General features: G+C 45.3%; 1 protein-coding gene across 3 annotated transcripts in view; it reads right to left on the bottom strand.

Annotated features, from left to right (window-relative positions):
• Nucleotides 1–23,403, bottom strand: part of SLC22A3 (solute carrier family 22 member 3) — a 205,728-nt gene that overhangs the window by 113,394 nt on the left and 68,931 nt on the right. For all 3 annotated transcript variants that reach the window (XM_069974365.1, XM_069974366.1, XM_069974367.1), the window contains exon 2: nucleotides 8,505–8,608. In XM_069974365.1, the coding sequence (XP_069830466.1) occupies nucleotides 8,505–8,608 (104 nt within the window). The remainder of the gene's footprint in view (nucleotides 1–8,504; nucleotides 8,609–23,403) is intronic.

The following is a 23,403-nucleotide window of genomic DNA, read 5'->3' as shown; positions in this document are numbered from 1 at the left end:
CTACATGGATGGCACAGCAGTAGGTATTATTACTATATGGAGGCACAGCAGGGTTATTACTACTAAACAGAGGGTACAACAGGGACATTACTACTATATAGGGCACATCAGGAGACATTATTACTATACAGGGCACAGCAGCAGGTATTATTACTATATGGAGGGCACCGGAGGAATTATTTCTATATGGAGGCACAGCAGGAGACATTATTACTATGGGGGCACAGCAGGGGGCATTATTACTATATGGGGCACAGCAGGAGACATTATTACTATATGGGAGCACTACAGGAGACATTACTACTATATAGGGGAAGAGCAGGGGACATTATTACTATATGGAGGCACAACAGAGCGCATTATTTCTATATGGACACAGGGACATTACTACTATATGGAGGGTACAGAAAGGGGCATTATTACTATATGGAGGCACAGCAGGGGGCATTACTACTATATGGGAGGTACAGCAGGAGGCATTATAACTATATGTAGGGCACAGCAGTGGACAATATTACTATATGGAGGTACAGCAGGGGGCATTATTACTATTTGGGGGCACAGCAGGGAACAATATTACTATATGGAGTTATTAGACAATCAGACACACAAAATATCTATCTGAATAAGAAATTTTAAAAAGAGCAGTTTTACCATTTTAACATTTGGCGTTACTGAGCTCACCTGGATGGTACAAATAATAATACTGGGGTCATTATGATTAGGAGATCAGCAACTACTAAAATGCTCATTACTCCAGTCATTATTTACCGATACTCAATTTAATAGGAGACTGGAGCATTTTTCAGGGGCCGGGAAACACCAGAAAATGGAGCTGGCGCAGAAGGGCAACGTGGATGCATTAAAGACTCCCAGCTCCCTGGATTACACCGCTGTTACAGACTGACAATGTTGTGCACCCAACATAGTCCAAAGTGGGGGAGAAAAACGCTTCCCTGTATATTTACTTGAAGAGAAACAAAAAAGGAAAGGAAAAAAAAAATAATTTCTCCTACAGCTCTTAAAAGCCGCCCCATCTCTCACCTTACTGCCCATCATCTCGGACAGCCATAGATGCCATAGACGAGTGGGAACTCAGACTATACTTACCGCTAACTGCCATTGTGTGAGTGTGACATGATCTGACCCACCCTGTTTAAATTTTGAAGCATGGACTCGTAGACTGATCACACTGTATACCAAGTGCAAGGACTGCCAAAAATTTTAAGGAAAGAGGGAATCCCATACACCCTCCCTAACACATTAAGGGCCTCATGTGTAATGAAGAGTGGCGACTCTCCTTATATTAGAGGGGAGAGCGCCTGGTGGTAAACCCCATAAAAATTGTAGGCTAGAGCCTGTTGTTGATGAGTGTGGCGGATGTAAGGCAGGGGTGTGACCCGCAGGTGCTCAATGAGGAGAATGACCTTCATCCCAGTTATATGGGTGCTTCGCTGACATGTGCTGGCAGATGCTGGTGGTGGTCAGCCTGATGGTGCTGGCACATGCTGGTGGTGGTCAGCCTGATGGTGGTGGTGGTCAGCCTGATGGTGGTGGAACATGCTAGTGTTGGCACCTGCTGGTGGTGGTCAGCCTGATGGTGGTGGCACATGCTGGTGGTGGTCAGCCTGATGGTGGTGGCACATGCTGGTGGTGGTCAGCCTGATGGTGCTGGCACATGCTGGTGGTGGTCAGCCTGATGGTGCTGGCACATGCTGGTGATGGTCAGCCTGATGGTGCTGGCACATGCTGGTGATGGTCAGCCTGATGGTGCTGGCACATGCTGGTGGTGGTCAGCCTGATGGAGCTGGCACATGCTGGTGGTGGTCAGCCTGATGGTGGTGGCACATGCTGGTGGTGGTCAGCCTGATGGTGGTGGTCAGCCTGATGGTGGTGGTCAGCCTGATGGTGGTGGCACATGCTGGTGGTGGTCAGCCTGATGGTGGTGGTCAGCCTGATGGTGGTGGTCAGCCTGATGGTGGTGGTCAGCCTGATGGTGCTGGCACATGCTGGTGGTGGTCAGCCTGATGGTGCTGGCACATGCTGGTGGTGGTCAGCCTGATGGTGGTGGCATATGTTAGTGGTGGTCAGCCTGATGGTGGTGGCACATGCTGGTGATGGTCAGCCCGATGGTTGTGGCACATGCTGGTGATGGTCAGCCCGATGGTGGTGGCACATGCTGGTGATGGTCAGCCTCATGGTGCCGGCCTATGGTAGTGGTGGTCAGCCTGATGATGGTGGCACATGCTGGTGATGGTCAGCCTGATGGTGGTGGCGTATGTTAGTGGTGGTCAGCCTGATGGTGCTGGCACATGCTGGTGGTGGTCAGCCTGATGGTGGTGGCATATGTTAGTGGTGGTCAGCCTGATGGTGGTGGCACATGCTGGTGATGGTCAGCCCGATGGTTGTGGCACATGCTGGTGATGGTCAGCCCGATGGTGGTGGCACATGCTGGTGATGGTCAGCCTCATGGTGCCGGCCTATGGTAGTGGTGGTCAGCCTGATGATGGTGGCACATGCTGGTGATGGTCAGCCTGATGGTGGTGGCGTATGTTAGTGGTGGTCAGCCTGATGGTGGTGGCACATGCTGGTGATGGTCAGCCTGATGGTGGTGGCGTATGTTAGTGGTGGTCAGCCTGATGGTGGTGGCACATGCTGGTGATGGTCAGCCCGATGGTGGTGGCACATGCTGGTGATGGTCAGCCCGATGGTGGTGGCACATGCTGGTGATGGTCAGCCTCATGGTGCCGGCCTATGGTAGTGGTGGTCAGCCTGATGATGGTGGCACATGCTGGTGGTGGTCAGCCTGATGGTGGTGGCACATGCTGGTGGTGGTCAGCCTGATGGTGGTGGCACATGCTGGTGGTGGTCAGCCTGGTGGTGGTGGCACATGCTGGTGGTGGTCAGCCTGATGATGGTGGCACATGCTGGTGGTGGTCAGCCTGATGGTGGTGGCACATGCTGGTGGTGGTCAGCCTGATGGTGGTGGCACATGCTGGTGATGGTCAGCCTGATGGTGGTGGCACATGCTGGTGATGGTCAGCCTGATGGTGGTGGCACATGCTGGTGGTGGTCAGCCTGATGGTGGTGGCACATGCTGGTGGTGGTCAGCCTGATGGTGGTGGTTCCCCTGATGATCTTTGCACATAATAGTTTGCAAAAGACAAATCGTTTGCCTTTGGGACTTTCATCAAAATAATGCCACTTGGCAGAAGACCTCCTCTTCAAGCAGGTGCTCACTTGGGGAACACTTATGAAACCACTTTGTATGGCCACCTTCTCCCTCTGGCCACATGACTGCCTCTTGCTGCAGATCCCCCCTCCCCCTCTGAAACTCTGGCTCCAGATGGCTCAGACCAGTCGCTTCCTCGTCCACCCCCTCCTCACTATCCTGAGACAGATGAAGGTCACCCGATGCAGCCGCCCTATATATACCCGGCCTATATACACCCAGGTCACCTAATGCAGCCAGCCAATCAGTGCTATGACAGCAGCCAGTATAGCTGCTATGTAGCAGGACCTCCCAGTCCCTTTCCCCACGTTTGTATTGGCTGATTAAAGCCGCCACACGTGCAGGGAGGAGACCATCATTGTTATTCAAGCACCCACCTGGTATTGAGTACTTCTGATTACTGCAATGCTCCAATGAGGATACTCGCTCATCTCTAATTAGGAAACTAAATTTATAACCTCTCTCTTTTACTACTTAACCCCCAGACGACCCATGACGTAACTCTACGTCCTGGGTGTTTCTCCCGCTATGAAGCGCGCTCCGGAGCGGAGCGCGCTTCATAGGAGGTGGGGGCCAGCTGCAGTGAGCAGCCAGGACCTCACCGGTAATGACACGCTGCAGCGATCGCGCTGCCGCGTGTCATTAACCCCTTAAACGCCGCGATCACTTAAGTGTAAGTGACTTACCGATTGGGAACCCCGCAGTGTGACTGCGGGGGTCCCAATCGGTAAAACGGACTGCCGGAGGTCTCTCACCTGCCTCCGTGCGGTCCGATCGGCGATCTGCTACACTAAGCCTGCACAGGCAGGCTCAATGAGCAGATCGCCGATAACACTGATCAATGCTAGGCCTATGGCATAGCAATCATCAGTGTAGAAATCAAACTAGTGTATGTAAAAGTCCCCCAAAGGGACTTCAAATGTGTAAAAAAAAAAAAGTTCAAAACACACTACCCCAAAACCCCTCCCCAATAAAAGTCTAAATCACCCCCCTTTCCCATTATATAAATAAAACATATAAAAATACACATATAATAATATAATATACCGTAGCGTGCGTAATTGTCCGATCTATTAAAATATAACAAGCGTCATTGCGAACGGTAAACGGCGTACACGAAAAGGGGAAAAGTGCGTGGATTACCGATTTTATGTTACATTATATATTTTAAAAAATCAATAAAAAGTGATCAAAACGTCCGATCTTCACAAATATGGTATTAATAAAAACTAGAGATCATGGCGGAAAAAATGACACCCCATATAGCCCCGTAGGTCAAAAAATAAAACTGTTATAAGCGTCACAATAGGCCCATTTTATTTATAATTAATTGCCAAAAAAAAGGATTTCATAAAAAAAATATATACATAACATTAGAGAATCTGTGTAACCTGCATATGGTTGTGTTCAGACCTATAGAATAATAGTGTCATGTCGCTGTTACCATATAGTGCATTACGTAGACACAGGAACCCCCCAAACGTTACCATATTGCATTCTTTTTTACGATTTCACCTATTTATATCTTCATACATAATATATTTGGGATTCCATCATACATAATATATTTGGGGTTCCATCATAAATAATATATTTGGAATTCCATCATACATAATATATTTGGGGTTCCATCATACATGATATATTTGGGGTTCCATCATACATAATATATTTGGGGTTCCATCATACATAATATATTTGGGGTTCCATCATACATAATATATTTGGGGTTCCGTCATACATAATATATTTGGGGTTCCATCATACATAATATATTTGGGGTTCCATCATACATAATATATTTGGGGTTCCATCATACATAATATATTTGGGGTTCCATCATACATGTTATGGTAGAATGAATGACACCATTACACAGTACAACTATTCCTGTAACAAATAAGCACTTACATGGCCTGTAGATAGACAACTGAGAGTGCTGGAGCTCTTAGAAGGGGAGGAGGGAAAAACGAAAGCACTAAGATCAAAATTTGCGCGGTCCACTGGGTCATTTTGGGCCTGGTCCTCAAAGGGTTAAATATAATAATAAATATGTACACAAAAACACCATGGGCATTGTTGAAAAATAAGAATAGATCTTTTTATTCACATGATTATTTTATAAACATGTCACAAAAAAATCTAGTATTTGTGATGAGCGAATACTGTTTGATCTAATAGATATTCGATATTCGTACAAATATCCTGCGAACATTTGATAAATATTCGATAAGCGTTCAAATGCCCCAGCTTCCGGTTTTAGCCTCCAAATGGTCAAAAAGATGTTTTTCACTAATGGAATACTTGTTCCCATAGACTTTAATGGGATCGAATATTCGCGGGATATGCGTACGAATATCGAATATTCGAATATCTCACTATTCGCTCATCACTATCTAGTATCAAAAGTTACAAAGTAAGAGTTCCTGATTGTGCAGCAATAAGGATGAGGAAGTTTCCGGAGGTAATGTTCTAGATCTTATAGATTGATTGTTTGTATCTCTCTCTTGGTGTAAGGAAGCATTAAATGAGTTAATACACACAGGGCACTAATTCACTAATTCACCACTCTCAGCACCTTAGACTGTACTCATATGTGCGACGCTGTAATGAAAAATGTAATGTCATATCAGTACAGTTCTCCCCCGCTCTCAGCATCTTATCAGATGTTGTCCGCGCGGGGGAGACTCCGGTACAGGCACGTGGGAATACAGCCTTAAGCCCCTATTCCACGGCTCGTTAAGAGGAGCAAAAGAGGAGCAAACGAGCACTCTCAGCGCTCGTTTGCTCCTCGTTCCCCGCTCGCTGCCGCCGCTATACAACATGGCTGCAGCGAGCGGGTGAGTGCGGGAGGGGTGGCGGGGAGCTGCGGAGGGGGGCTGCCCGGGCGATCGCTGATCATCCGGGCAGCCCATAGGATATAGCAGCGTCTGCTGCCTCCTATTCAATGGAGCGACGGCAGCAGATCGCTGCTATATCAGTCGCTTGTTTTTTAACATGTTGAAAAACAAGCGACTGCAACGATCAGCCGACATGAACGATGTTGGCTGATCGTTGCACTCTATTCCACGTGACAATTATCGTTCGTAGCGGCAGATATCGGCCGAATACAAACGATATGCGTTCCGTGGAATAGAGCCTTTAGGGTCCTATTAGACAAAGGGATTTTTAATGATAAACGATCACAAACTAGATTGTTTATCGTTAAAGGGGAAGTGCAGCGCTAAGAAATTATTCACAAAATAACATACATTACAAAGTTATACAACTCTGTAATGTATGTTATGTCTGTGAATGGCCCCCTTCCCCTGTCCCACCACCCCCCCACCCGTGTACCCGGAAGTGTAGTGCGCTATACATACCTGTCACATGCCGACTCCAGTCTCCGATCTTCTGTCAATGACGTCATCTTCGGACGGACGGACGGCCGAACAGCTCCGACTGTCCCTAGTGCCGGCTGCCCTTTGCCGCGTCATCAGCTGCTCAGCCGCGATTGGCTGAGCCTAACTGTGCTCAGCCAATCGCGGCTGAGCATCTGGTGACACTGCAGAGGGCATCCAGCACTATGGACAGTTGGAGCTGTTTGGCCAGTCTTGGCACAAGATGGCGGACGGGCGCGATACGGATCAGGTTATGTATATCGCACCACACTTCCGGGTACACGGGTGGGGGTGGTGGGACACAGGGAAGGGGGCCATTCACAGACATAACATACATTACAGAGTTGTATAACTTTGTAATGTGTGTTATTCTGTGAATAATTTTACCACCGCACTACCCCTTTAACCTACAATGGTTCCCCATATTCCACAGAACGATAGTCGTTAGTTACTACCATCAATTACTCCATCTGATGTCAGCAAAAGAAGGAATGATGTGCCATTACACTGAAGGATTATGGTGCGTTTACACAGGCAGATTTATCTGACAGATTTTTGAAGCCAAAACCAGGAGCAGACTATAAACAGGGAACGGGTCATAAAGGAAAGACTGAGATTTCTCCTCTTTTCAAATCCATTACTGGCTTTGTCTTCCAAAATCTGTCAGATAAATCTGCCTGTGTAAATGCACCATTAGTGAACAAATGCGGAATTACAGCAAACAATTAGGCAATTAGGGAATGATTAAAGGGATTATCCAGTGCTCCAAAAACACGGCCACTTTCTTTCAGAGACCGCATGACTCTTGTCTCCAGGTCAGGTGCGGTTTGCAATTAAGCTCCAATGACTTCAATGGAACTGAGCAGCAACCCCCCCCCCCCCCCCCCCAATAAGCTGGAGACAGAAGTGGGGCTGTCTCTGGAAGAAAGTTGGCATGTTTTTGTAGTGCTGGATAACCGCCTTAAGCAACGATGATTTTAGGGTCCGATCTAAATCAACAATCAACAACAAACAAGCGATTTTTCCATCGTTGCCGGCAATTACACAGGACGATCATCATTTAAATTAGAACAATATAACAAATTTCTGCACAATCATCGTCCCGTGTAATAGGGCCCTTAGCTGTACAGACTACAATACTATTACTTTGTAACTTTTGTCACATTTTTTATGTAGTATACTATACTTTATTGTGACATGTTTTTAAAATAATCATTTGAATAAAAAGATCTATTCTAATTTTTGAACCATGGTGTTTTTTGTGTACATAGTTGTTTCTGTATAGGATAGAGTGACATCTGGTGGTGAAGGGCTTTATTACAGCCCTGGGGTTATTAACCCCCTCTATCCTGAACCTTTTTTGTATATAATTATAAACCTATTACATGACAGCTGCATGAACAGACAGCAGAGCTGGTGGAACCTTGAGGACAGATGTGCTCTATCCTAGTACATTGTGCAGGCTGTATACATCTTCTCATTAGAATTTCCTGCATATTTTGCAGTAGCCACTGACAAAAAAATATTTGGGGCCAATACAAAGAGCTTTGTAGCAGCTGAACGGCCTAGCAGGAGGCCATACATTCACTACTACACAAGAGCCAATGGGATTGGTCACTTGCCAAAGCTCAAACCCCCTAAATACAAAGTGCAATCTTCTTAAAGAATTGGGGAAAAGACACTAAATTCTCCAATGATCATACATTGCAATATTTTATTGTAATTCACAAACCGTGACTATTAGCATTGTCTGAAATGACATTAAGTTTATTACACATACAGGAGCACAGAGCCTTTATATAGCAACTATGAAGAAAGTACTGTGTATACCAACACAATCAGATCCTTAGCCTTATAGAGTGGAAAAATACAATAGAAAATATAGGCTTTACCTGTCTGCAGCATAACCCAATGTCAGAGCCCCGATCAAAAATCCCAAGTTCAGTGACGCTTGTGTCAAGTCAAGTTTCCATGCATCAGTGCACACCAGGTTATACTATAGGAAAACAAGACACAAGCTGATTAATTCTACTGTATGAATAAATGCAAAAACAATTGTGCAGTATCTATTATCATTATCGAGAATTAGAAAACTACTAAGAATAAAACACGGTGCTATACAAAGGCTGCATTACTGAAGCTGCATCACAGAGGCTGCATGACGGAGGCTTCACTACTGAAGCTGCTATACAGAGGATGCATCACAGAGGCTTTACTACTGAAGCTGCTATACAGAGGCTGCATCACAGAGGCTTTACTACTGAAGCTGCTATACAGAAGCTGCATCACAGAGGCTTCACTACTGAAGCTGCTATACAGAGACTGCATCACAGAGGCTTCACTACTAAAGCTGCTATACAGAGGCTGCATCACAGAGGCTTTACTACTGAAGCTGCTATACAGAGGCTGCATCACAGAGGCTTTACTACTGAAGCTGCTATACAGAGGCTGCATCACAGAGGCTTTACTACTGAAGCTGCTATACAGAAGCTGCATCACAGAGGCTTCACTACTGAAGCTGCTATACAGAGGCTGCATCACAGAGGCTTTACTACTGAAGCTGCTATACAGAAGCTACATCACAGAGGCTTCACTACTGAAGCTGCTATACAGAGACTGCATCACAGAGGCTTCACTACTAAAGCTGCTATACAGAGGCTGCATCACAGAGGCTGCATCGCTGAAGCTGCATCGCTGAAGCTGCATCACAGAGGCTGCATCACAGAGGCTGCATCACAGAGGCTGCATCACAGAGGCTTCTACAGTTATGCACAATGTATATATTCTTAAATGAAGGTCAGGACAAGTTTAGGTCGTTTGCAAAACAAAATGTAAGTTTTTAAAAAGGAAAAAAAAGAAAACTCTTGCAACAATTGTAACATTATAAATGAAAGGTATTCTAGAATCATATATAGGAAAAAAAACCTCCTGCAGCTATATGTACCTCCACATGTCTAAATATGCAGGGGTAAGAAATGGCCTAATACAGAGGCTGTGTTATGGTTAGGGACTATATACCTTTTCGAAAAGGAAAGGAACACTGAGCCGCAGCTATTACTAGGCCCCAGAACCCAATTCAGATACCGTTCCAACCTACAGCATGAACAGACTAAAATGATACATGGGAGGCCAACCACTGGCGGCGGGTTCAGGAAAAGTGGCTGACGGGTGCTGCCACCGATTCTATTGTTTCCACAGCATCTGCTGCTTGTACCCCGAAGATGGGATTTTCTTCTGCGGTGGTCTGTGCTACCAATGCCTCTACAGTTCTACAGGTTCAACCGCAGGTCACCTACAATGTGGTGGTAACAACTTCTGCACCGTCCCCAGAGACCACAACTTCCATTGCTTCTGTTTTCCGGCTATGTTGAGGAAGTTCCCCTAAGGAATTACAGCCGGTGCCACCTAGGAAGGGTGGATCCTTTACCAAGCAGCAGCTTCTTGGCCAAGATGAGCTGGCTGTTGCACATGCAAGTAAAAAATAGGATTAGTCCTTACCGGTAAGCCGGTTTCTTCGAACCTTCACGACAGCACCATAGGAGGATGGGTTGTACCCTAGGGACAGGAAAAAGCACGAGAGGTTAAAAGCCCCTCCCCTTCCTCCCAACACCAGTGCCTTTATAACAGTCAATTAGCGCCATGTGAGTATCATATTTTCATACAATACTAGGGAGGGATATTGGTGCCGTCGTGAAGGTTCGAAGAAACCGGCTTACCGGTAAGGACTAATTCTATTTTCTCTCCTCACCTTCACGACAGCACCATAGGAGTAATACCAACCATTATTTTTAGGGAGGGACCACAGCCTGAAGAACTTTCCTGCCGAAGGTCAGGTCTTCGTTTGACTGTAGTAGTAGTCTATAATGTCTGATAAATGTGTGGGGAGACAACCAAGTCGCTGCCCTGCTGATTTGTTCCAGGGAAGCAGAGGCCCTCTCTGCCCATGAGGTGGATACTGCTCTTGTAGAGTGGGCCCTGATATTGATTGGAGATGGAAGGTTCTGAGCTTTGTAAGCTTCCGCTATAGCATTCTTAATCCATCTGGCGATGGTACTTTTTGACACCTTTTTGCCCTGAAACTGTATGAATAAACTTTGATCTATTCTCCAAGGGGCTGTAGTCTCGATGTACTGGAGTACTGCTCTTCTCACATCCAGAGTATGGAATTTCTTTTCCAGATCGTTTTTAGGGTCTGGACAAAAAGAAGGCAGGACGATGTCCTGGGACTTGTGGAACTCTGTGACCACTTTAGGTAGGAATGAAGGGTCTGTTTTTAAGATTATGTGATCCTCAGATATTGTGCAGTAGGGCTTACGGATAGTTAGGGCCTGAATCTCGCTCACCCTTCTTGCGGAACAGATGGCAACTAGAAACACTGTTTTGTAAGAGAGAAGTCTATCGTTAAGTTCTGAAATGGGCTCAAAGTTAGCGCTTGTTAAGCCCTCTAGGACCACATTTAAATCCCATGCTGGATGAATAATCTGAGGTTTGGGATTAATTCTGGAGGCTGCCCTGATGAACCTCTTTATCCATCGGTGGTCTGCTAGATTTCTGTCGTATAGAGCTGATAGAGCCGAAACCTGTACTTTTAAGGTAGCCGGTTTGAGACATTTGGATAGTCCAGCCTGTAGGAAATCTAATATCTGGGATATATTACGTTCAGCAGGAAAAAGAGGTGGAGTTTTGCACCAGGAAGAAAAAAAACTTTCCAGACTTTTAAATAGATGGAAGTTGTTACCTTTTTCCTGCTTTTCATTAGTGTTGATATTACGCTTTCTGAGAGGCCTTGACTTCTTAGCATTGACCACTCAGAATCCAGACTAAGAGATGTAGTTTCGCTGGATGCGGATGGAAAATTGGGCCCTGAAATAGAAGATCTGTTAGATGGGGAAGGAGAACTGGGTCTTCTAGGGCCAAGGTCTTTAGGAGTCCGAACCAGCTTCTTTTTGGCCAGTACGGGACTATGAGGATGACTTTTGTCCTTTGGTCTCTGACCTTCTGGAGTACTCTGGGTATCAGAGGTATTGGAGGGAATGCGTATGCTAGCTTTACCTCCCAGGTTTGAGTTAGGGCATCTATTGCCGTAGGATGGTCGGCTGGATTCAGGGAGTAAAAGTTCTTTACTTTCCTGTTCCTTTTTGTGGCAAATAAATTGATTTCGGGGAGTCCCCAACAATCCACTAGTTGATGGAATACTTGCTCTTTTAGACACCATTCTCCCAGGTGGATCTGGTTGCGGCTGAGAAAATCCGCTTCGGTGTTCTCTGTCCCCTTTAGATGTGTTGCAGATAGGGACAGAAGATGTGACTCTGCTCAGGAGAGAATCTGTTGGGAGACAGACCACAGACGTTTGTGTTTTGTGCTCCCTTGGTGTCTTAGATGAGCTACTGTCATGATATTGTCTGACAAAATGTGAACATGTACCCCGTCTAAGATGTTTTGAGCTGCCAGTAAGGACTTTTGAACCGCTCTCAGCTCCCTGAGGTTTGAGGAGTCTCTTATATCGTCTGGATTCCAGACTCCATGAAAGAAGTGAGTCCCTGTCTGGGCTCCCCAACCTATCTGACCTGCGTCTGTTTTTAGTATCACCTTGGGGGTGAGGATTCCATTGTACTCCTTCCTCGAGGTTTTCTCGGTTCAGCCACCAGCGCAGAGATCGTTTCACCTGTGGAGTGAGGGATATCTTTTTGTCCACCCCTGATGGTCTTTTTTTCCATACTTTTAGGATCTGAACCTGTAGGACTCGGGAATGAGCCTGACTCCATGGCACCGCCGGTATACAAGATGTCATAGACCCCAGCACAGGCATGGCTTCTCTTGCAGACGACAGGGTGCTGTTCTTGAATTTCCTGATCTTTGTGAGGAGTTTTATGATCTTTTCTTCCGGGGGAAAAGACATCTGAAGATTGGAGTCCAGGAGGATTCCCAAGAAAACTTTCTTGGGAGATGGAACTAAGTTTGATTTGTTTTCGTTGATGATCCAACCCAGTGTCGATAGTAGAATGCGGGTTGTTTGAAGGTCCTGATGTAGCTTCGTCTGAGAATCTGCCACTATCAGAAGGTCGTCCAGGTAAGCCACTATATTTATCTCCTGTAGGTGGAGAAAAGACACAACCTCTGCCATCACATTGGTAAAGATCCGTGGAGCAGATGAAATCCCGAACGAGAGGGCCCTGAATTGGTAGTGGCAAATCCTTTTGTTTATTTGTATCGCGAATGTCAGAAATTTCTGAAGATGTATTGGGACGTGATAATATGCGTCTTGGAGGTCTATGGAGGCCATCCAGGCGTTTGTCGCTATTAGAGGAGTGGTGGATTTTATAGACTCCATCTTGAGCTTTGCATATTTTACAAACTGATTTAGGGGTTTTAAGTTTATGATTAGGCTAAAAGTGCCCTTTGTTTTTTTTACAAGAAATAGGTTCGAGTAATGACCCGATCTTCTTTCTTTTAATGGTACTGGAGAGATGACTCATGTGATGTAACTTCCGTACACTCTCTACCAGCTCTGTTTGTAGGGAACTTGAAGACTGCTTGGCGATGGTAAACCTTCGTCTGGGGGGAGGGGGCAGGATGAGTGAATTCTATTTGATATCCCTTTTTGATGATATCTATTACCCAGGTGTTCTCGGTAATAGAGCCACACACTTCTGAAAAGTCCTGCAGTCTTCCGCCTACAGGACAAACGTCACTATTTGTCCTGGGAGGCTTTGGGGTTGAAAAAAATATTTCTCCCCTTGCCTCCCTTCGAATAGCTCCAATGGCCTGTTTTCCCTTGCCTCGATAGCTCTTCTGAAATTTAGGACGTTTGTATTGTTGTTTTTTTAGTAGTGCTCTTTTCTTCTGGTAGAGCCTTCTTTTTATCCGCTGTCTTCTCAATAATTTTATGAAGAGGAGCCCCGAAGACATATTCCCCTTCGAATGGTATACCACATAAGTTGGATTTCGCGGTGCTGTCTCGTCCAATTTTTCAGCCAGAGTGCACGGCGGGCGGCATTGGTCAGAGCTCCGTCTTTAGCAGTGAATCTAATAGATTCTGCCGTGACGTTAGCTAGAAAGGCAGTGGCATCCTTTAACAGGGGTAAGGAATCAATTATTTTTTGTCTTGGGCATTTGTTGTTTAAGTGGCTCTCCAGTTGCTCTATTCTTACATGGAGCGCCCTAGCGACGCAGGTGGTGGCAATGTTATTCCTTAAAGAATAAGAGACTGTCTCCCAGGAGCGTCTAAGGAGACTGTCGGCCTTTCGATCCATCGGCTCTTTTAGTTGGGATGAGTCCTAAAAGGGCAAAATGGATTTTTTCGTAGTTTTTGCCACCTGCGCATGGATCTTAGGGATCTCTCCCTATTTACTTATGTCTTATTCCCCAAAAGGAAGACGCCTTTTAATTTCACCGGGAACCTATAGTCTCCTTTTCGGTTCCACCCATTCGTCGCTTATTAGAGATTGTAAGGTCTCATGAACCGGGAATACTAATTTTTTCTTGGCCTTTAGGCCCCTAAACATTTACGGTTGCAAGATACACATCATCTATCTGGTATCCTTGGTTTTTCCTTCTTAGAAGACTAAAGAATCTGCTCCTACTTTAAAGAAGGATAATGAAATTTCAGAACACTGATACCAGATCCATACCTGTACATATAACTGAATGTTTATTGGTAAGTGAAGAAGCTAACCCCGGTGATAGTAGTATATATCTATACACGAACACTGTACAGTGTGGAAAAATAAGATTAATCCAGTGGAAAACATACAACATGAATCCAGAGAGAGGAGACCACAGTATAAACTATGCAGAGCTTGCATTGGAAGCGTGCCGGACTGCAGAGTTTTGCACACGGAAGCGGTTGGGAAGCGGCCGGTGCCGAGCCAGTACTCACTGTTACCACAGTAGCAGTCTTATCCGACGTGGAGGGATCCATCACTGGAGCAGAGACGATCCGATCCACTCTTGCTGGCGTTTAAATGTGGCGCGTGGTCTCAGAAGCGTGCGACTTCCGGTACGCACGGTGTCTGACGTCACTTCTGGCATAAGGACGCGGTCCTCGACCCAACGGTCAATAGATGTCCAACTTACCCTCCCGGCAGTGGAGTCTTGTGCCTGACACGTCCGGAGACGGTGCGAGGTCACATGGAACGACGGAACCACTCCTGCCCTGAGGCTTGCTGCCGGACATCTGGGGAGGAAGGAAGCAGAGGCCCCGATCGACCCCCGCAGCAAAGTTAGTAAAGTTGTTGTAGTAGAGGGAATCTCTCCTCGCCTTCACGCGGATCCCCTCCCTCTCGTGCCTGCCCTAGTGCTTTTTCCTGTCACTAGGGTCCAACCCATCCTCCTATGGTGCCGTCGTGAAGGTGAGAAGAGAAAGAAGCTCTGCTGAGCTAAAAAGAAAAGTTGGACCCTGTTGGTCATTTCTTTCTTGTGTGCTATGTTTACCCCAGTTATTCCCCAAAACCAGTTGAGGCAACCATACCCAGCTCTGCTGAAAACTTTGTCCTTTCCCTCTCCACCCCATTCTTGTGAGGAAGGAGAGACCTTACATATGCTAAACTATGGACTGTATGCAACATGGATCTCAGGTTGGACTATGTCTGCTAGAAGCTAGCTCTTATTGTGCATAGTGGGCACTGCACCAGTAAGGATTAGACGCCCATCTAGCAGTAGCCACCTTTGAAAGAATTCAAGCACCTACAGCCATATTTTCTTCTTCTCACACCTTGGTAAAAGTTTCTCTCTCTAGTGTCACAGGTTAGGTAGGGGGCCGCTGTTCCTTACTCCAACCACTAGATGTCTCACTCACACACCACAGCTGCAACTAACTATAGGTGTAGCTACAAACACATAGACACACTTCCCTTTATAGTAACAACCTACTTTAGTAGATAGTGCCTGGCTACAGCCCAGACTGGACATATGTATTTGTGTGCATGCATATATATATATATATATATATATATATATATATATATATATATATATACACACACACACACACACACACACACCTACCTACCTAGCTGAGGGGTGCAGAAGAGATGTGTGTGGTGTAGTGCGGTCCCACATCATCCTCTTCTCCCCGTCGTTTGTCTTCAACATCTTCGCTCTACTGCCCCCTATTGGTTGATCAGTGTATATTATTCAGTGATCAATAGCCTTGGGGTAGGAAGAGGGGTTTCCCCCCCCCCTTTTTTTTATTTTTACGTGCCCTACCGCCACTGAGTGCTGATCAGCATCGCACGTAAGTGCACCGCTGATCAGCAACTCCTCCTTTCCCCCCGCCCCCCCCCCCCCTTGGTTAAAAAAAACCACAACCTTTTTTTTCTATATCCTACCACCACTGTCTGCTGATACGTACCGCACATAGGTGCGGCATTTATTAGCAACTCCTTTTTTGGCGTAGTTCTTTTCTTCTTACTGTTTAAAAAAAAAAAAAAACATAACAACCCACTACATTACACTACATGAAAAAGTTTTACACTACATTATACATTTACATACCCCATATACTAATCCCCATATAAAAATGGCCCACAGGGCGTTTTCAGCGGAGGAGGCATACGCGCTTGATGAAGATCATCTTCATGTGATGATGAATACCCACGTAGGCGTCCAAGGAGAACGCCTCAGGCTGCCCCCCAGGCACGTCATCCCATCTCGCCCCCAGCCAGGTGACCCCATCTGGTCCCCAGGCCCCAACATTATGAGTCCCAGATTCCTGGCTTTGTAGCACGAACAGGAATCCAAATTAACCCCACAGGCGTCAGAGAAATAGACTTTTTCAAACTCTATTTCTCTGATGACCTTATAAATTTGATGGCGGCGCAACAACACTTGTACATGCACCAATTTATAGCCAACAACCCCATCTCTTCTTTTTTCATTTCCGCTGCACCAACAGGGATGGACCCTTGTTGATGCAGCGGAAATTTGGGGGCACCTGCTGCACATGGGCCCAGGGTACACTTAGGCAGATTTAGACTGGAAGGGACACCAAAAACCAACCCCCAGAATGCCCCCCCATCCTTGGAGTTAGTGGGGAGGTCGTTTGAAAACTGATCTTCCCACTGCTGGATAAAGGTCACCACCTGTACGGGGATAACTTTTATACCAGCCCCCCCTCTTCCGGTCCCTCGCTGCCCGAGCTACTGTAGCTTGCGGCATGATCCATAAATATCAGAAGCAGTAATAAAGCCCTAATATTTAGCAGCCATGGAGCGGACCCAGCGCTTCTGGATATGAGGGACCCCGTATCGCACCAGGACAACATTTTCCAGGTGACGTCCCCCACACTGGAGAACAGGAGACCCCAGAAGAAGTGCAGAGTGTGGTGTAACAGGGGGATCAGGAAGGAAACCATTTTCCAGTGTGACGCCTGTCCTGATCACCCCGGCCTCTGCATACTGGATTGCTTCAAGGCGCACCACACGTCACTGGGGTTCTACATTATCTAAATTCTGTCCCTTATTCCTATTTCAGGGGTCACGTTGATCCAGGGATTATTCTGATCGCCATTATGGAGTCGGGAAGGAATTTTTCCCCTGTGATGAGGCTACTGTTGTCTGCCTTACGAGGGTTTTTTGCCTTCCTCTGGATCAACACAGGTTGAATTTGATGGACACCTGTCATTTTCAACCTTATAAACTAATAATTAGCCTAATACCCCCAAATAAATAAAAAATTGTCCCTTTTCCCCCAACTAAATAGGCATGGCCGCCATTCCCATTAGAGGCTTGCCATGATGCAATTACAAGCCCCTGTGCAGCCAGGAGAGTGGAAAAACCCCCAGTGACCCCATTCTAGAAACTACACCCCATAAGGAATCCAACAAGGGGGGCAGCGGGGATATGGACCCCTTGTGATGGGCACAGTTGTGCAGTGAATATGAAAAAAAAAAAATATTTTCACAGCACATGTTCTACATATGTGCCCGTCACTGCACCCCTTGTTAGATTCCTTATGGGGTGTAGTTTCCAGAATGTCCCTTGTGGGGGGTTTCCACTGTCCTGGCAGCACAGGGGCTTTGTAAATACACAGGGCAAGGGGCTTTGGTGGCTTGCCCTGTGCCTATGTGTCATCATGTGGGGGAAATAACCCTACACGTTTTGTGTTTCTCTTTTATTCCTTATGGAAATGGAAAAAATCCAGGCTAGACCAATATTTAGTATAAAAAGATTTAAAGTGTCACTGTCGTGAAATTTTTTTTTGCAGAAATCAATAGTCCAGGCGATTTTAAGAAACTTTGTAATTGGGTTTATTATCCGAAAAATACATTTTTATCATGAAAAAGCAGTTTGAAGCTCTCCCCCCTGTCTTCATTGTTCTCCTATGGAGAGAGCTAAAGAAAAGACCAAAACAGGACAACAAAGAGTTAATCTACAAATCCCTCACGGGATATCTCCTGTGACAGTCACCAGTGACCTGTCTGAGCTCAGATTACAGCTGTCACCCAGCTCTGTGCCTGTAATCCTCTGTTCTCTGCTCTCTGCTGCGGGGTAACTCCCTCCTTCCTCCTCCCCCCTCCCCTCTCCATAGAACAGACAGGGTACGTCTCCTGCAACAAGTCACAATTTTCAGATTTTTTGGAGTGGATGAAAAAGAGGAAGGAGGGGGGGACCTGGGAAAAGGCTTTTTACATGCAGATAATGGCAGATTTGGCTAATAAACCCAATTACAAAGTTTCTTAAAATCGCCTGGACTATTGATTTCTGCAAAAAAAAAAAAAAAAATACGACAGTGACTCTTTAAATTTCTACACTAAATCATTGATCTTGATTTTTTTCATTTTCACAAGGGGTTAAAGGATTAAAAAAAAAGAAAAAACACAAAATGTGTAGAGCAATTTCCCTTGATTACAGAAATACCCCACATGTGGACTTAAGGTGCCATGCGGCCGCAAGACGGGCCTCCAAGAGGAAAGGAGCGCCATTTGGCTTTTGGAGGCTGGATTTTGAGGGCCATGTTGCATTTAAAAGGCCCCTGTGTTGCCAAGACAGTTGAAACCCCCCACAAGTGACCCCACTATGGAAACTACACCCCTCAAGGAATGTAACAAGGGGTGTAGTGAGCATATGGACCCCACTGGTGACTGGCACAAATGTGGAACAATGTGGCGTGAAAATGAAATAATAAATTTTTTACACTATAATGTTGGTTTAGCCTTGAATTTTTCATTTTCACAAGGGGTTAAAAGAGAAAAAATAAAATAGAGCATTCCGTAAATACCTCACATGTGGACATAAAGCGCCATGTGGGCGCAGGGCAAACCTCCGAAGGGAAGGAGCGCCATTTGGATTTTGGAGGCTGGATTTGGCTAGAATGGATGATGAACGCCATGTCGCATTTACAGAGCCCTCGTGCTGCCAAAACACTGGAAACCCCCCACAAGTGACCCCATTCTGGAAATTGCACCCCTCAAGGAATCTAACAAGGGGTGCAGTGAGGATATGGACCCCTTGATGACGGGCACATTTGTGCCGTGAAAGTGAAAAAATTAAATTTTCACTTTTATGTCATATTGTTCCCCATTTGTGCCCGTCACCAGTGGGGTCCATATGCTCACTGCCTGGTTAGATTCCTTGAGGGGTGTAGTTTCCAGAATGGGGTCACTTGTGGGGGGTTTCCAGTGTCTTGGCTGTATAGCGGCTTTGTAAATGCGACATGGCCCTTGCAATCCATTCCAGTGAAATCCAGCTTCCATAGGCCAATTGGCGCTCCTTCCCTTTGGAGGTTCGTCCTGCGCCCGCTTGGCACTTTATGTCCATATATGGGGTATTTACATACTCAGGAGAAACGGTGCTACACATTATGTTTTTTTTCTTTTATCCCCTAGTAAAAATTAAAAACTGAAGTGTAGAACGTTTTAGTGTAAAAAAAAAATTTCACATCACATTTTTTTGAAAGTCTGTGAAGCACCTGTGGGGTCCAGATGCTCACCGCACCCCTTGTTACATTCCTTGAGGGGTGTAGTTTTCTAAATAATGTCCCTTTAGGACAGTTTTTTTTGTGTTTTGGCACCCCAGAGCCTCTGCCAACCTGTCAAAAATGACGAAACATAACGGAGGCGTTGTAATTCACTAGGCGCTCCTTTATATCTGAGGCTTGTGGTTGAGTCAAATAGCGCAATAGGGCCACATATGGGGTATTTCTATAAACTGCAGAAACGGGGCAATAAATATTGGGGTGCATTTCTCTGGTAATAGGTTTATAATTATAAAAGATATTGGATTACAATAAAATCTCTGCACAGAAGAGGGGCATGGTCTGCATAGCGGGGTCTACAGCCCTGTACTCTGACCCAGGAAGTCTCTCTCACCTTCCAAATCATAGCAGATCCACTTCAGGCTGGGGCTTACATCAGAGGACAGGACTGTGGGGGTAATCTCTCCATAGCTGTAACCCCTCTCTCCCTGGACAGAGAGTGCTGCATGTACGTGCCCACATCTGTCCTGCTCATTCCTTCCTGCTCCCTGCAGTCTCTGTCCATCTTTCCATCCTCTCCATTACTGTACAGTAACTTATATTATCACAGATTCTGCTGTTTCTGAATGTTTCATCTCTTCTACATGTTATTCAGAATAATAAATCATTATTTTGGGGGGTGGAACCAATTGTCTGCATTTCTATAATTTTTATGGGAAAATTTGCTTTGGTTTAAGAGTGGATGTGGATTACAAGCGCGGTCCCGGAACGAATTATGCTCGTAATCCAAGGCGCCACTGTATATATACATACATTTTTGGTTTCCATTGGTACCAGAAATAGGTAATGCACTCGGAGCCTTTAAATACGTTATAACTAGAGATGAGCCATCCGAGTCCATGCAAACCCGAACGTTCGGCATGTGATTAGCTGGGGCTGCTGAACTTGGATAAAGCTCTAAGGTTGTCTGGAAAACATGGATACAGCCAATGACTATATCCATGTTTTTTACATAGCCTTAGGGCTTTATCCAACTTCAGCAGCCACTGCTAATCAAATGCCGAATGTTGGGGTCCGAATGGACTCCAGCATGCTCCAGGTTCACTCATCTCTAGTTATAACCTACTAAACTAAAACTCTGAATCTGGGTTTAGCTTACACATCCACATCATTACTATTGGACGTGTATATAGTTATTCCTGCAAGCTAGCTACCCAACCACCATGGGTTGCTAGAGCCGATCTCTAGGCAAACTGAAGACAAGGGAGTCTTCACCCTTGCCTACACCGTGAATCAGACAGCTAGAACAGGCCAGTTGACCACCTTAGAGAAAGGGATGGGTAACAAGACTGGCTCAGCTTTGTAGGAAGGGTTCTACAAGCCAGCTAAACCCAGAGGAGAGACCTGGGACTTGTACTACCCCAGTAGGATGGAAACCTGACACTGTGGGGCAATTTGTTGCTATTTAGGATTTAGTAATTGTCAGAGTATGTACAATAACTGTAATATCCAATGGGGCAATCCATCAAGCTTAACGCAATAAGGCCACCTCAAAGATTTCCTTCCAAAAGGGTTTGATCTCAATGCACCCCCATCATATATGAAGTATTGTGCAGTGCCAGCATATGGTGGAGCATTTAGGATACATTTTAGAAAGACTGTATGGAGTTTGAAACCATCTATATAGCTACTTTCTGGCCCCTTCTAGATGGTTCACACAATGAGAAACCTTGGAAGTGGGCAGGTACATATTGGACCATTGCTTGTCAGTGAAGGTAGTCTGCAATTCACACTCCCATTTTGAGCATGAAACAATGGTGTCTGTGGTGGCGATAGGGACTCATATGCTCTAGAAATATCTTTAACATGAGTTTTAGAATTATTAAAGTAGAGAAAAAAGAAACGGATATGGAATCAACCAAGTGCTGTAGTTGTAAATACTTAAGTCTCTGACTGGAACGAATATTTACTCCTGAGGGTCTCAAAGGTAAGTAGCCCCTTTTCTCCAAATGCTGCTTTTAAAGTTTATTAATCCCCCAGCAACCCATACACTGAAGGGAGCTTGTTTGATATCCTCATTGACCATTGGAGATCACAGAGGTTCAATTGATGAGCTATATGGGACTCTATATTAACCCAACATTTAGAGACATAGTGATGCCACCACTATCTAACCTGTTCTAAAATCACCGCTTAGTAGTATCTTTCAACATTAGGACAGGTCAGACCTCCTTTAGATACAGAGGAACCCGAGACTTTTGACATTTCCATATGAAACTCATGATCATTTTTTGAAGGCGATGGAGCCTATGCAGTTGAATAGGAATGGGGAGGTTGCGAAAAAGGTACAGATTTTTAGGAAATAACATTTTTGTAGCTGAAATGCGACCTACCCAGGAGATAGGGAAGGAAGAATAGCAATCAATGTCATGCTGTAACGTAATACAGAGGGTGTTCCAATTGGAAAAGGCTAGTTTGGAGGTGGGGAAAGTTAAACTAATACCAAAGTAGGGAATATGACCATTCGGCCACTGAAAAAGGGAAGATTGCAAATGACCTTGAGCTAAAGGTTCTAATCCCATATTCACTTTATTTGGATGTGTTAACCTTGCAAAGAGACTGATGCACTGTTCCTTATTCCCTGTTTTTATTCCTTTCACTACCAAAGAGCAGCGTAGAGCCTAAGCAAAGAGTTCTATTAGTAAGGCAAATAATAAGGGGGATAGGGGACACCCCTGGCATGTTCCAATGGTGATTTGAAACTGATCTAACAATACTCCCAAGGTATAATCTCTCGCAGATGGAAGGATGTAGAGGGCCATAATGGCCTTGAATATTGTTCCTGTTAGCCCAAATTTGCCCAGCACTCCTGCAAGGTAACCCCAATGAACAGTTGGTGCTGTTAACTGTGAAGTGTCCAGAGGGAACGGAAGGGTGTGGTAAGACAATCAATTAGTGAGGTAGAAGGAGTAGGACAATGTCCAGACAAATGTAAAAACAAGAAACAAACACAAATACCTGACTACCGGCAAGCCGAGGATTGTGCTGAGCTCAAGACAGGTATGGGTATGACAAAATAAAAGAGGAATGGAGACCTACAATCCGATGGCTAAACCACATTGTCTCCAGGAGAAGAAACTCTTATGTACTGCTAGAATTCTATACTGAGGTCCTTCAAGGGGAAGCAAGGGAAGTCGTAAAAGTGGCAAATCACTTCAAAGGAGCAATAGTGCTCAGCACATGTTACTAGGTTATTCAGAAGCTGCATTGCCTATGCCAGACAGACATCTGGTGAGGAGATCAGCTTGGCTGTGTTCCCGGTATGTCCTATGTAGCAGGTGAATTTTTGGACACATCCTGTTATAGGAAGACGCAATTTGAAACTTAAGAGGAGATCATCCTACGTAACACACCTGTCATGGAATACAGGAGCAGTCTCTTTTGTTTTACAGATTTTGGGTACATTCACACATACTGGAAGGGCATTTCCTCTTTTGTCTTAACAAGTTTAAAGCACAAAAACAATCAGGAGTAAAGCCAAAAACATACTGCATTGACAACTCTGCACATGTGACTCTACCATAACAATACCAGTGTATGGACTAGGGTACTGGACCACAAGAGACAGGTGAAGCCTTGGTGCTGTTAAGGATGTGATATTTTGTATAGCCATTACAATATGGCGCTGACCTTCTAAACACGTAGAGATGTTACATCCCTTATAGCTTACGTCAGTAACATTAGTGCTACAGTATGTAACTAACTCCTTTTGTACCATAGCCAATGAAGTACTGACACCAGCCTTAGTAGAAGTATACACGCCCCAAGGCTATATAAACTGGCCGCCATCTTTGAATGAAGGAGATCCACCTTATC

This window comes from Dendropsophus ebraccatus, chromosome 6 (assembly GCF_027789765.1).
Source record: "Dendropsophus ebraccatus isolate aDenEbr1 chromosome 6, aDenEbr1.pat, whole genome shotgun sequence".
NCBI classification, from domain to species: domain Eukaryota; kingdom Metazoa; phylum Chordata; class Amphibia; order Anura; family Hylidae; genus Dendropsophus; species Dendropsophus ebraccatus.
This window is presented reverse-complemented; position numbering and strand designations above follow the sequence as displayed.